Consider the following 14,212-nt stretch of genomic DNA (forward strand, 5'->3'; position numbering starts at 1 on the left):
CCGAACGAAACGCGGCCGGGAGCAGTGCGTGACCACGGCCAGGAGGCGCGGCCATGCAAATGAGGGGCGCTCAGCGGTGCGGGCCGAGCGGGAGGCGCGGCCATGCAAATGCGAAGCCGTCAGCGGCCCGCGGACACGGCTACGGGGCGTGGCCATGCAAACGAGCGGCGCGCAGCGCGGCTGCGGAACCGCAAGCCCGGAGGGGGCGCTGCGCGGCGGGCGGCAGAGGCAGCGCGCTCGGTCGGTCTGTTCGTGAACCAGCAAGTAGCGCCCCGAGGGGCGGCACCGCGCCCGGCGGCACTGCAGGGCCGGGGCGATGCGCGGAGCGGGGGGAGCGAGCCCCGCACCCAACTCCCGCGCCCAAAAATCCGTTTAATATAAGTCCTCGCTCGAGGACGTATCAGATATTAAACTGATAAGAACAGATACTACACTTGATCTTAGCCAAAAGGCCGAGAAGCGATGCCACGCCCACCGCGCGCCACGCGCCACCCGCACCCCCGCTGCCCACCACAACACGGACACCCCGCACACGACGCCCCACCGGGCCCGGCACGCGCCCCCGACGCTCCCCGCGCGCTGCCGGGGGGGTCCGCGCCGCCCGCGCCCCGCTGCGCCCCCGGCCCCGCCGCCCGCGGCGCTCCCGGCGGGCCCCGCGCGGGTGCAGGGTGACGGATCTGCATAGCCCCGCCCACAACCAACCCTCTGCCCTCCGTCGTGCCCGCCCTGAGCTCCGCGCCCCGCGGATCGGCCCGCCGCACCCTGATTGGACCGCTGCCAATCTGATTTGCATGGCCACGCCTCTCATTTTCCACTCCTGTATGGAGCCCGCCCTGAGCTCCGCGCCCCGCGGATCGGCCCGCCGCACCCTGATTGGCCCGCCCTGCCCCGCCCTCTTGCCGGCTATTTGCATAGTCCGCGCTGTGATTGGGCAGCGAGCGCCCCGCCCCCGCATTGCCCCTCCCCCTGGGACCCTCCCCGGGTTCTGTTCTCGCTCATTTTAACTTATTTCAGGGTGGTTTGACCCGTTTTGGGTGTCTCTGGGGCGTTTATTTAGATTCTCCTGGTGTATTCCTGCCCATTCGGGTCCATTTTAACCTTTTCTGGTGCGTTTTGGCCCATTCTCCCGTAGTTTGGCCCATTCTCGTGTATTACATATTTTGGGGCATTCTTGTTTATTTCAACCTATTCTGGTCCATTTTGAGCCATTCCGGGGCACTTTGGGCTCTTCCGGTGCCTCTCTACCCATTTCGGTGCACTTTAACCTATTCCAGTGGATTTTGGCCCATTCTGGTCCATTTTGGTCTGTTCTTTTGTATGTTAACCCATTCCGGTGCCGTTTGGCCCATGCCGGTGTATTTTGGCCCCTTCTGGTGGATTTTAACCCGTGCTGGTGAATTTTGGCCAATTCTGGTACATTTTAAGCCATTCCAGTGCGTTTCGGCCAATTCTGGTGCATTTTGAAGGCATTTTGGGCCCTTGCACTGCATTTGGAGTCTTCTGGTGTATTTTGGGGCTGTTCTGGGGCATTTTGGCTTCTTTTGGTCCAGTCCTGGGAGCTGGATCCCCCCCCAGTAAGCTCAGTACTGAGAGCCGGATACCACCCCCAGTAAGCCCACTACCGGGAGCCGGATGCCCTGCCAGTAAGCCTAGTACTAGGTGTTGGATCACCCCCAGTAAGCCCAGTACTCGGTGCCGGATCCCTTCCTAGGAAGCCCAGTACCGCGTGCCGGATCCACTCCCAGTACGCCCAGTACTGCGTGCCGGATGCCCCGCCAGTAAGTCCAATACTGGGTGCCGGATACACCCAGAAAGCCCGTACTGGGAGCCGGACGCCCCCCCCAGTAAGCCCCGTACTGGGAGCAGGATCCACTCCCAGTAAGACAAGTACTGAGAGCCGGATATCCCCCCTAGTAAGTCCAGTACTCCGTGCCGTACGCCTCCCACTAAGCCCAGTACCGGGAGCTGGAATCCCCCAGTAAGCCCAGTACTCGGAGCCCGAACTCTGCAATATGCGGGCGGGGCGATGCTTCAGCGCCACGCCCCGGGGCGGGGCCACGAACGTCCGCGACGCTCATTGGGGCGGCCCCGGAGGGGGCGCGGCCCGAACGAAACGCGGCCGGGAGCAGTGCGTGACCACGGCCAGGAGGCGCGGCCATGCAAATGAGGGGCGCTCAGCGGTGCGGGCCGAGCGGGAGGCGCGGCCATGCAAATGCGAAGCCGTCAGCGGCCCGCGGACACGGCTACGGGGCGTGGCCATGCAAACGAGCGGCGCGCAGCGCGGCTGCGGAACCGCAAGCCCGGAGGGGGCGCTGCGCGGCGGGCGGCAGAGGCAGCGCGCTCGGTCGGTCTGTTCGTGAACCAGCAAGTAGCGCCCCGAGGGGCGGCAACCGCGCCCGGCGGCACTGCAGGGCCGGGGCGATGCGCGGAGCGGGGGGAGCGAGCCCCGCACCCAACTCCCGCGCCCAAAAATCCGTTTAATATAAGTCCTCGCTCGAGGACGTATCAGATATTAAACTGATAAGAACAGATACTACACTTGATCTTAGCCAAAAGGCCGAGAAGCGATGCCACGCCCACCGCGCGCCACGCGCCACCCGCACCCCCGCTGCCCACCACAACACGGACACCCCGCACACGACGCCCCACCGGGCCCGGCACGCGCCCCCGACGCTCCCCGCGCGCTGCCGGGGGGGTCCGCGACCCCCGCGCCCCGCTGCGCCCCCGGCCCCGCCGCCCGCGGCGCTCCCGGCGGGCCCCGCGCGGGTGCAGGGTGACGGATCTGCATAGCCCCGCCCACAACCAACCCTCTGCCCTCCGTCGTGCCCGCCCTGAGCTCCGCGCCCCGCGGATCGGCCCGCCGCACCCTGAATGGCCCGCTGTGCTTCCTGATTTGCATGGCCACGCCTCTCATTTTCCACTCCTGTATGGAGCCCGCCCTGAGCTCCGCGCCCCGCGGATCGGCACGCCGCACCCTGATTGGCCCGCCCTGCCCCGCCCTCTTGCCGGCTATTTGCATAGTCCGCGCTGTGATTGGGCAGCGAGCGCCCCGCCCCCGCATTGCCCCTCCCCCTGGGACACTCCCCGGGTTTTGTTCTGGCTCATTTTAACCTATTTCAGGGGGTTTGGGCCCGTTTTGGGTGACTCTGAGGCGTTTATTTAGATTCTCCTGGTGTATTCCTGCCCATTCGGGTCCATTTTGGTCTGTTCTTTTGTATGTTAACCCATTCCGGTGCCGTTTGGGCCCATGCCGGTGTATTTTGGCCCCTTCTGGTGGATTTTAACCCGTGCTGGTGAATTTTGGCCAATTCTGGTACATTTTAAGCCATTCCAGTGCGTTTCGGCCAATTCTGGTGCATTTTGAAGGCATTTTGGGCCCTTGCACTGCATTTGGAGTCTTCTGGTGTATTTTGGGGCTGTTCTGGGGCATTTTGGCTTCTTTTGGTCCAGTCCTGGGAGCTGGATCCCCCCCCAGTAAGCTCAGTACTGAGAGCCGGATACCACCCCCAGTAAGCCCACTACCGGGAGCCGGATGCCCTGCCAGTAAGCCTAGTACTAGGTGTTGGATCACCCCCAGTAAGCCCAGTACTCGGTGCCGGATCCCTTCCTAGGAAGCCCAGTACCGCGTGCCGGATCCACTCCCAGTGCGCCCAGTACTGCGTGCCGGATGCCCCGCCAGTAAGTCCAATACTGGGTGCCGGATACACCCAGAAAGCCCGTACTGGGAGCCGGACGCCCCCCCAGTAAGCCCCGTACTGGGAGCAGGATCCACTCCCAGTAAGACAAGTACTGAGAGCCGGATATCCCCCCTAGTAAGTCCAGTACTCCGTGCCGTACGCCTCCCACTAAGCCCAGTACCGGGAGCCGAATCCCCCCCAGTAAGCCCAGTACTCGGAGCCCGAACTCTGCAATATGCGGGCGGGGCGATGCTTCAGCGCCACGCCCCGGGGCGGGGCCACGAACGTCCGCGACGCTCATTGGGGCGGCCCCGGAGGGGGCGCGGCCCGAACGAAACGCGGCCGGGAGCAGTGCGTGACCACGGCCAGGAGGCGCGGCCATGCAAATGAGGGGCGCTCAGCGGTGCGGGCCGAGCGGGAGGCGCGGCCATGCAAATGCGAAGCCGTCAGCGGCCCGCGGACACGGCTACGGGGCGTGGCCATGCAAACGAGCGGCGCGCAGCGCGGCTGCGGAACCGCAAGCCCGGAGGGGGCGCTGCGCGGCGGGCGGCAGAGGCAGCGCGCTCGGTCGGTCTGTTCGTGAACCAGCAAGTAGCGCCCCGAGGGGCGGCACCGCGCCCGGCGGCACTGCAGGGCCGGGGCGATGCGCGGAGCGGGGGGAGCGAGCCCCGCACCCAACTCCCGCGCCCAAAAATCCGTTTAATATAAGTCCTCGCTCGAGGACGTATCAGATATTAAACTGATAAGAACAGATACTACACTTGATCTTAGCCAAAAGGCCGAGAAGCGATGCCACGCCCACCGCGCGCCACGCGCCACCCGCACCCCCGCTGCCCACCACAACACGGACACCCCGCACACGACGCCCCACCGGGCCCGGCACGCGCCCCCGACGCTCCCCGCGCGCTGCCGGGGGGGTCCGCGCCGCCCGCGCCCCGCTGCGCCCCCGGCCCCGCCGCCCGCGGCGCTCCCGGCGGGCCCCGCGCGGGTGCAGGGTGACGGATCTGCATAGCCCCGCCCACAACCAACCCTCTGCCCTCCGTCGTGCCCGCCCTGAGCTCCGCGCCCCGCGGATCGGCCCGCCGCACCCTGATTGGACCGCTGCCAATCTGATTTGCATGGCCACGCCTCTCATTTTCCACTCCTGTATGGAGCCCGCCCTGAGCTCCGCGCCCCGCGGATCGGCCCGCCGCACCCTGATTGGCCCGCCCTGCCCCGCCCTCTTGCCGGCTATTTGCATAGTCCGCGCTGTGATTGGGCAGCGAGCGCCCCGCCCCCGCATTGCCCCTCCCCCTGGGACCCTCCCCGGGTTCTGTTCTCGCTCATTTTAACTTATTTCAGGGTGGTTTGACCCGTTTTGGGTGTCTCTGGGGCGTTTATTTAGATTCTCCTGGTGTATTCCTGCCCATTCGGGTCCATTTTAACCTTTTCTGGTGCGTTTTGGCCCATTCTCCCGTAGTTTGGCCCATTCTCGTGTATTACATATTTTGGGGCATTCTTGTTTATTTCAACCTATTCTGGTCCATTTTGAGCCATTCCGGGGCACTTTGGGCTCTTCCGGTGCCTCTCTACCCATTTCGGTGCACTTTAACCTATTCCAGTGGATTTTGGCCCATTCTGGTCCATTTTGGTCTGTTCTTTTGTATGTTAACCCATTCCGGTGCCGTTTGGCCCCCCATGCCGGTGTATTTTGGCCCCTTCTGGTGGATTTTAACCCGTGCTGGTGAATTTTGGCCAATTCTGGTACATTTTAAAGCCATTCCAGTGCGTTTCGGCCAATTCTGGTGCATTTTGAAGGCATTTTTGGGCCCTTGCACTGCATTTGGAGTCTTCTGGTGTATTTTGGGGCTGTTCTGGGGCATTTTGGCTTCTTTTGGTCCAGTCCTGGGAGCTGGATCCCCCCCCAGTAAGCTCAGTACTGAGAGCCGGATACCACCCCCCAGTAAGCCCACTACCGGGAGCCGGATGCCCTGCCAGTAAGCCTAGTACTAGGTGTTGGATCACCCCCAGTAAGCCCAGTACTCGGTGCCGGATCCCTTCCTAGGAAGCCAGTACCGCGTGCCGGATCCACTCCCAGTACGCCCAGTACTGCGTGCCGGATGCCCCGCCAGTAAGTCCAATACTGGGTGCCGGATACACCCAGAAAGCCCGTACTGGGAGCCGGACGCCCCCCCAGTAAGCCCCGTACTGGGAGCAGGATCCACTCCCAGTAAGACAAGTACTGAGAGCCGGATATCCCCCCTAGTAAGTCCAGTACTCCGTGCCGTACGCCTCCCACTAAGCCCAGTACCGGGAGCTGGAATCCCCCAGTAAGCCCAGTACTCGGAGCCCGAACTCTGCAATATGCGGGCGGGGCGATGCTTCAGCGCCACGCCCCGGGCGGGGCCACGAACGTCCGCGGCGCTCATTGGGGCGGCCCGGAGGGGGCGCGGCCCGAACGAAACGCGGCCGGGAGCAGTGCGTGACCACGGCCAGGAGGCGCGGCCATGCAAATGAGGGGCGCTCAGCGGTGCGGGCCGAGCGGGAGGCGCGGCCATGCAAATGCGAAGCCGTCAGCGGCCCGCGGACACGGCTACGGGGCGTGGCCATGCAAACGAGCGGCGCGCAGCGCGGCTGCGGAACCGCAAGCCCGGAGGGGGCGCTGCGCGGCGGGCGGCAGAGGCAGCGCGCTCGGTCGGTCTGTTCGTGAACCAGCAAGTAGCGCCCCGAGGGGCGGCACCGCGCCCGGCGGCACTGCAGGGCCGGGGCGATGCGCGGAGCGGGGGGAGCGAGCCCCGCACCCAACTCCCGCGCCAAAAATCCGTTTAATATAAGTCCTCGCTCGAGGACGTATCAGATATTAAACTGATAAGAACAGATACTACACTTGATCTTAGCCAAAAGGCCGAGAAGCGATGCCACGCCCACCGCGCGCCACGCGCCACCCGCACCCCCGCTGCCCACCACAACACGGACACCCCGCACACGACGCCCCACCGGGCCCGGCACGCGCCCCCGACGCTCCCCGCGCGCTGCCGGGGGGTCCGCGCCGCCCGCGCCCCCGCTGCGCCCCCGGCCCCGCCGCCCGCGGCGCTCCCGGCGGGCCCCGCGCGGGTGCAGGGTGACGGATCTGCATAGCCCCGCCCACAACCAACCCTCTGCCCTCCGTCGTGCCCGCCCTGAGCTCCGCGCCCCGCGGATCGGCCCGCCGCACCCTGATTGGACCGCTGCCAATCTGATTTGCATGGCCACGCCTCTCATTTTCCACTCCTGTATGGAGCCCGCCCTGAGCTCCGCGCCCCGCGGATCGGCCCGCCGCACCCTGATTGGCCCGCCCTGCCCCGCCCTCTTGCCGGCTATTTGCATAGTCCGCGCTGTGATTGGGCAGCGAGCGCCCCGCCCCCGCATTGCCCCTCCCCCTGGGACCCTCCCCGGTTCTGTTCTCGCTCATTTTAACTTATTTCAGGGTGGTTTGACCCGTTTTGGGTGTCTCTGGGGCGTTTATTTAGATTCTCCTGGTGTATTTCCTGCCCATTCGGGTCCATTTTAACCTTTTCTGGTGCGTTTTGGCCCATTCTCCCGTAGTTTGGCCCATTCTCGTGTATTACATATTTTGGGCATTCTTGTTTATTTCAACCTATTCTGGTCCATTTTGAGCCATTCCGGGGCACTTTGGGCTCTTCCGGTGCCTCTCTACCCATTTCGGTGCACTTTAACCTATTCCAGTGGATTTTGGCCCATTCTGGTCCATTTTGGTCTGTTCTTTTGTATGTTAACCCACTTCCGGTGCCGTTTGGCCCATGCCGGTGTATTTTGGCCCCTTCTGGTGGATTTTAACCCGTGCTGGTGAATTTTGGCCAATTCTGGTACATTTTAAGCCATTCCAGTGCGTTTCGGCCAATTCTGGTGCATTTTGAAGGCATTTTGGGCCCTTGCACTGCATTTGGAGTCTTCTGGTGTATTTTGGGGCTGTTCTTGGGCATTTTGGCTTCTTTTGGTCCAGTCCTGGGAGCTGGATCCCCCCCCAGTAAGCTCAGTACTGAGAGCCGGATACCACCCCCAGTAAGCCCACTACCGGGAGCCGGATGCCCTGCCAGTAAGCCTAGTACTAGGTGTTGGATCACCCCCAGTAAGCCCAGTACTCGGTGCCGGATCCCTTCCTAGGAAGCCCAGTACCGCGTGCCGGATCCACTCCCAGTACGCCCAGTACTGCGTGCCGGATGCCCCGCCAGTAAGTCCAATACTGGGTGCCGGATACACCCAGAAAGCCCGTACTGGGAGCCGGACGCCCCCCCAGTAAGCCCCGTACTGGGAGCAGGATCCACTCCCAGTAAGACAAGTACTGAGAGCCGGATATCCCCCCTAGTAAGTCCAGTACTCCGTGCCGTACGCCTCCCACTAAGCCCAGTACCGGGAGCTGGAATCCCCCAGTAAGCCCAGTACTCGGAGCCCGAACTCTGCAATATGCGGCGGGGCGATGCTTCAGCGCCACGCCCCGGGGCGGGGCCACGAACGTCCGCGGCGCTCATTGGGGCGGCCCAGGAGGGGGCGTGGCCCGAACGAAACGCGGCCGGGAGCAGTGCGTGACCACGGCCAGGAGGCGCGGCCATGCAAATGAGGGGCGCTCAGCGGTGCGGGCCGAGCGGGAGGCGCGGCCATGCAAATGCGAAGCCGTCAGCGGCCCGCGGACACGGCTACGGGGCGTGGCCATGCAAACGAGCGGCGCGCAGCGCGGCTGCGGAACCGCAAGCCCGGAGGGGGCGTGCGCGGCGGGCGGCAGAGGCAGCGCGCTCGGTCGGTCTGTTCGTGAACCAGCAAGTAGCGCCCCGAGGGGCGGCACCGCGCCCGGCGGCACTGCAGGGCCGGGGCGATGCGCGGAGCGGGGGGAGCGAGCCCCGCACCCAACTCCCGCGCCCAAAAATCCGTTTAATATAAGTCCCTCGCTCGAGGACGTATCAGATATTAAACTGATAAGAACAGATACTACACTTGATCTTAGCCAAAAGGCCGAGAAGCGATGCCACGCCCACCGCGCGCCACGCGCCACCCGCACCCCCGCTGCCCACCACAACACGGACACCCCGCACACGACGCCCCACCGGGCCCGGCACGCGCCCCCGACGCTCCCCGCGCGCTGCCGGGGGGGTCCGCGACCCCCGCGCCCCGCTGCGCCCCCGGCGCCGCCGCCCGCGGCGCTCCCGGCGGGCCCCGCGCGGGTGCAGGGTGACGGATCTGCATAGCCCCGCCCACAATCAACCCTCTGCCCTCCGTCGTGCCCGCCCTGAGCTCCGCGCCCCGCGGATCGGCACGCCGCACCCTGATTGGCCCGCTGCCAATCTGATTTGCATGGCCACGCCTCTCATTTTCCACTCCTGTATGGAGCCCCGCCCTGAGCTCCGCGCCCCGCGGATCGGCCCGCCGCACCCTGATTGGCCCGCCCTGCCCCGCCCTCTTGCCGGCTATTTGCATAGTCCGCGCTGTGATTGGGCAGCGAGCGCCCCGCCCCCGCATTGCCCCTCCCCCTGGGACCCTCCCCGGGTTCTGTTCTCGCTCATTTTAACTTATTTCAGGGTGGTTTGACCCGTTTTGGGTGACCCTGAGGCGTTTATTTAGATTCTCCTGTGTATTCCTGCCCATTCGGGTCCATTTTAACCTTTTCTGGTGCGTTTTGGCCCATTCTCCCGTAGTTTGGCCCATTCTGGTGTATTACATATTTTGGTCCTTTCTTGTTTATTTTAACCTATTCTGGTCCATTCTGAGCCATTCCGGGGCACTTTGGGCTCTTCCGGTGCCTCTCTACCCATTTCGGTGCACTTTAACCTATTCTAGTGGATTTTGGCCCATTCTGGTCCATTTTGGTCTGTTCTTTTGTATGTTAACCCATTCCGGTGCCGTTTGGCCCATGCCGGTGTATTTTGGCTCTTTCCGGTGGATTTTAACCCGTGCTGGTGAATTTTGGCCAATTTTGGTACATTTTAAGCCATGCCAGTGCGTTTCGGCCAATTCTGGTGCATTTTGGTGCATTTTGGCCTTTCCACTGCATTTGGAGTCTTCTGGTGTATTTTGGGGCTGTTCTTGGGCATTTTGGCTTCTTCTGGTCCAGTCCTGGGAGCTGGATCCCCCCCCCAGTAAGCCCAGTACTGAGAGCCGGATGCCCTCCCAGTAAGCCCAGTACTGGGAGCCGGATACCCCCCCCAGTAAAACCCAGTACTGGGAGCCGGATACCACCCACAGTAAGCCTACTACTGGGAGCCGGATGACCTGCCAGTAAGCCCAGTACTCGGTGCCGGATCCCTTCCTAGGAAGCCCAGTACCGCGTGCCGGATCCACTCCCAGTAAGCCCAGTACTGCGTGCCGGATGCCCCACCAGTAAGCCCAGTACTGGGTGCCGGAAACACCCTGTAAGCCAAGTAGTGGAAGCCGGATCTCCCCCCCAGTAAGCCCAGTACTGCGTGCTGGATTCACCCCAGTAAACCCCGTACTAGGAGCCGAATCCCCCCCCAGTAAGCCCAGTACTGGGAGCCGGACGCCCCCCCAGTAAGCCCCGTACTGGGAGCAGGATCCACTCCCAGTAAGACAAGTACTGAGAGCCGGATATCCCCCCTAGTAAGTCCAGTACTGGGTGCCGTACGCCTCCCAGTAAGCCCAGTACTGGGTGCCGGAATCCCCCAGTAAGCCCAGTGCCCGGTGCCGGATGCCCCCCAATATGCGGGCGGGGCGATGCTTCAGCGCCACGCCCCGGGGCGGGGCCACGAACGTCCGCGGCGCTCATTGGGGCGGCCCCGGAGGGGGCGCGGCCCGAACGAAACGCGGCCGGGAGCAGTGCGTGACCACGGCCAGGAGGCGCGGCCATGCAAATGAGGGGCGCTCAGCGGTGCGGGCCGAGCGGGAGGCGCGGCCATGCAAATGCGAAGCCGTCAGCGGCCCGCGGACACGGCTACGGGGCGTGGCCATGCAAACGAGCGGCGCGCAGCGCGGCTGCGGAACCGCAAGCCCGGAGGGGGCGCTGCGCGGCGGGCGGCAGAGGCAGCGCGCTCGGTCGGTCTGTTCGTGAACCAGCAAGTAGCGCCCCGAGGGGGCGCACCGCGCCCGGCGGCACTGCAGGGCCGGGGCGATGCGCGGAGCGGGGGGAGCGAGCCCCGCACCCAACTCCCGCGCCCAAAAATCCGTTTAATATAAGTCCTCGCTCGAGGACGTATCAGATATTAAACTGATAAGAACAGATACTACACTTGATCTTAGCCAAAAGGCCGAGAAGCGATGCCACGCCCACCGCGCGCCACGCGCCACCCGCACCCCCGCTGCCCTCACAATACGGACACCCCGCACACGACGCCCCACCGGGCCCGGCACGCGCCCCCGACGCTCCCCGCGCGCTGCCGGGGGGGCCCGCGACCCCGCGCCCCGCTGCGCCCCCGGCCCCGCCGCCCGCGGCGCTCCCGGCGGGCCCCGCGCGGGTGCTGGGTGCCGGATCTGCATAGCCCCGCCCCACAACCAACCCTCTGCCCTCCGTCGTGCCCGCCCTGAGCTCCGCGCCCCGCGGATCGGCCCGCCGCACCCTGATTGGCCCGCTGCCAACCGAGAGTTGCATAGCCCCGCCCAAATCAGTACTCTGCCCCCCACAGTACCCGGACCAGATCTACAGGTCCCTCGTATTAGCCCGCCGCTCCATGATTGGCCCGCAACGCTTCCTAATTTGCATGGCCACGCCTCTCATTTTCCACTTCGGAATGGAGCCCGCTCTGACCTGAGCTGCGCGCCCCCGCGGATCGGCGCGCCGCACCCTGATTGGCCCGCTGAAACCGAGATTTGACTGTCCCGCCCTGCCCCGCCCCCTTGCCGGCTATTTGCATAGTCCGCGCTGTGATTGGGCAGCGAGCGCTCCGCCCCCGCATTGCCCCTCCCCCTGGGACCATTCCTGTTTATTTTAACCTATTCTGCGGTTTTTGAGCCATTCCGGGACACTTTGGGCTCTTCCGGTGTCTCTGTACCCATTTCGGTGCACTTTAACCTATTCCAGTGGATTTTGGCCCATTCTGGTCTATTTTGGTCTGTTCTTTTGTACGTTAACCCATTCCGGTGCAGTTTGGCCCATGCCGGTGTATTTTGGCCCCTTCTGGTGGATTTTAATCCCGTGCTGGTGTATCTTGGCCAATTTTGGTGCATTTTGAGGTGTTTGGGGCCTTCCTCTGCATTTGGACACTTCTGCTGCATTTTGGGGCTGTTCTGGTGTATTTTGGCTTATTCTGGTCCATTTTCACCCATTCTAGAGTATTTTGACACATTCTGGTGTTGTGTCTGCTTTTCTGGTGCATTTTAACCTGTTCTGGTTTATTTTGGCCAATTCTGGTGCATTTTGGCCCATTTTGGGTAATTGCAAAATATTTTAAGCTATTCTGGTTATTTTGGCCCATTTTCGGTGATTCCTGTGTATTTTAACCTATTCTGAGTCATTTTGGCCAATTCTGGTGTATTTCAGCCCATTTGGGGACATTCTGGGCAATTCCATTGTATTTTAACCTGTTCTGGTGCATTTTGGCCAATTCTGGTGTATTTTGGGCAATTCCAGTATATTTTAACCTATTCTGTGTAATTTGGGCAATTACAGTGAGTTTTGGACCGTTTTGGTGTATCTTGGGCAATTCTGGTGTATTTTAGGAGATTCTGATATATTTTGGAGCATTTCGGGTGATTACAGTGTATTTTTGGCCCATTTCGCATAGTTTCCTGGTGTATTTAAATTATTGTGGTCTTTTTTGGCCATTTTGGGTGATTCTGGTGTAATTTCGGCCATTTTGGGCGATTCCAGTGTATTTTAACCTATTCTGGTGCATTTTGGCCCATTCTGGTGTATTTTGAGCTATTGGAGTAATTTTAACCTATTCTGGTGTATTTTGGTCCATTTTGGGCAATTCCAGTGGCATTTTAACCTTCCCTGGTGTGTTTTGGCCCATTTCAGGCGATTCCAGTATATTTTAACCTATTCTGGGGCATTCTGGCCCGTTCTGGTGTATTTTAAACCTTTTGCGGTGCCATTTTAACGGGTGATTTTGGTGCCATTTAACCCATTCCGGTGCCACCAAGGGGGGCCCATCCCCCATGTCACCCCACTGCGCAGCCAGACGAGGGGGTGAGTCACAGTTTATTTTAGGGGGGGGGGCTCCAACAGTCCCCAGCCCCCCCCCTTTCAAGTCCTATAGCTTGCGGTAGGCGCCGACAGTGATGTCGAAGAGGCGGGGGTTGCAGAGCTGCCCCCCCTTATCCAGCAGGAAGTAGAAGGGTCGGCCCTTGACCTTGAGGGGGATGGCGGCCGGCACCTCGGAGCGGTGAGCGCGGCAGGAGACGTGGCGTAAGGGGGACGGTGAAGGTGGGGCCCTGCCCTACCCCCAGGGGGCCGTGGGTGCTGATGGTCACCTCGGTGCCCCCCCTCAGCAGCGTCACCCGCCGGACGGCGCGCAGGGGGAACAGGCAGCCGGCCCCCACGATCAGGGAGCCTGGGGGGCAGGGGCTTTGTGTTAGTGTGGCCCCCAGGGTGGGGAATGAGTGCACCCCCCAGCTCCCCTGAGCCCCCCCCAGCTCCCCCCCGGGGCCAAGCCCCCCAGCACCCCGACCCTCCCCATGCTCCCTGCAGGCCCAAGACCCCCCTAATACCCCCCCCCCCGGGCCCCTGCGCTCCCTCCACGCTCAAGACCCCCCCTGCTCCGCCCGGTGCCTGGACCTGACTCCCCACCCCCCGCCCCCCAACGGACCCAGGCCCCCTGTGCTGCCCCCAGGGCCGAGCCTCCCCCGGCTCCCCTAAACCCCCCTGATGCTGCCAGACCCGGCCCCCCCCCCCCCCCCCCCCCCCAGGGCCCCGGGCCCCCTGCGCTCCCCCCGGGGCCGATTCCCCTCCCCAGACCCCAACCCCCCCCCGCTCCCCTGGCTCAAGCCCCCTCCAGGCCCGACACCCCCGCCCTGTGGCCCAGGCCCGCTCCCCCTACCATGACCACCCCCCGCGCCCCGTCGCCGGTACCGAGGGTGAGGCAGGAGGCGGTGAAGCCGAAGCGCCATTTGTTGTCGCGGGGCCGGAGCGGATCGTCGTGTCGGTGCCGGGCGCGGGGCGCAGCGCGGTGAAGGCGAAATGAGCCAGGTAGGCCCAGAACAGGCCCCTGCCCCGCGCAAAACAACCGGCCAGGCGGAAAAACCGGCCCCGTTCGTGCCGGAACAGCACCACGTCCCGGGGCAACCGCGGCCGCCGCTTCCAGCGCCGCCCGGGCCCGCTCCGCCGCCGCCATTCCTCCCGCTTCACCCCGACTTCCGGGGTCACGCCCCCCAAGGCGTCACTTCCGGTGTCAGGCACCCCTTGCCTCGACTTCCGGCGCCCTCCGCCCGGACTTCCGGCGCCCTCCGCCATCTTTGCGTTGGGCGTGAAGCGCCGCCGCCCCCTCACCCCGCTCTCTTAAAGGCGCCGCGCACCCCGCCCGCCCCGGCGTTGAAACGGGATCGATTTATTTTATTTATTTACAAAACAATTGGGAACAAAAGGCCGGAAAAAGGGGGGGAGGAGGGGGGGCAGG

General features: G+C 63.6%; 1 protein-coding gene and 6 non-coding genes across 7 annotated transcripts; all 7 read right to left on the bottom strand.

The window, feature by feature from the left end:
- Positions 1-275: 275 nt before the first annotated feature.
- LOC114010897 (U2 spliceosomal RNA) lies at positions 276-464 on the bottom strand. Its single transcript, XR_003552589.1, has one exon. It is a non-coding gene; the product is annotated as a U2 spliceosomal RNA (small nuclear RNA).
- A 1,915-nt stretch (positions 465-2,379) lies between these two features.
- On the bottom strand, positions 2,380-2,569 carry LOC129783282 (U2 spliceosomal RNA). The gene has a single exon (XR_008745220.1). It is a non-coding gene; the product is annotated as a U2 spliceosomal RNA (small nuclear RNA).
- Positions 2,570-4,279: 1,710 nt separating this feature from the next.
- Positions 4,280-4,468, bottom strand: LOC129783283 (U2 spliceosomal RNA). Its single transcript, XR_008745221.1, has one exon. It is a non-coding gene; the product is annotated as a U2 spliceosomal RNA (small nuclear RNA).
- A 1,917-nt stretch (positions 4,469-6,385) lies between these two features.
- On the bottom strand, positions 6,386-6,573 carry LOC129783285 (U2 spliceosomal RNA). Its single transcript, XR_008745223.1, has one exon. It is a non-coding gene; the product is annotated as a U2 spliceosomal RNA (small nuclear RNA).
- A 1,912-nt stretch (positions 6,574-8,485) lies between these two features.
- On the bottom strand, positions 8,486-8,675 carry LOC129783284 (U2 spliceosomal RNA). Its single transcript, XR_008745222.1, has one exon. It is a non-coding gene; the product is annotated as a U2 spliceosomal RNA (small nuclear RNA).
- A 2,054-nt stretch (positions 8,676-10,729) lies between these two features.
- On the bottom strand, positions 10,730-10,918 carry LOC129783281 (U2 spliceosomal RNA). The gene has a single exon (XR_008745219.1). It is a non-coding gene; the product is annotated as a U2 spliceosomal RNA (small nuclear RNA).
- A 1,866-nt stretch (positions 10,919-12,784) lies between these two features.
- On the bottom strand, positions 12,785-13,945 carry TMEM223 (transmembrane protein 223). The gene is given in 5 exon segments (XM_055793284.1): positions 12,785-13,012; positions 13,014-13,150; positions 13,669-13,737; positions 13,740-13,878; positions 13,880-13,945. Coding segments are annotated over 5 exon segments (558 nt in total). The 5' UTR covers positions 13,931-13,945; the 3' UTR covers positions 12,785-12,850.
- Between the last annotated feature and the right edge of the window lie 267 nt (positions 13,946-14,212).

The sequence above is a fragment of the Falco peregrinus genome, unplaced genomic scaffold (genome assembly GCF_023634155.1).
Source record: "Falco peregrinus isolate bFalPer1 unplaced genomic scaffold, bFalPer1.pri scaffold_139, whole genome shotgun sequence".
In the NCBI taxonomy this organism is placed as follows: Eukaryota; Metazoa; Chordata; class Aves; order Falconiformes; family Falconidae; genus Falco; species Falco peregrinus.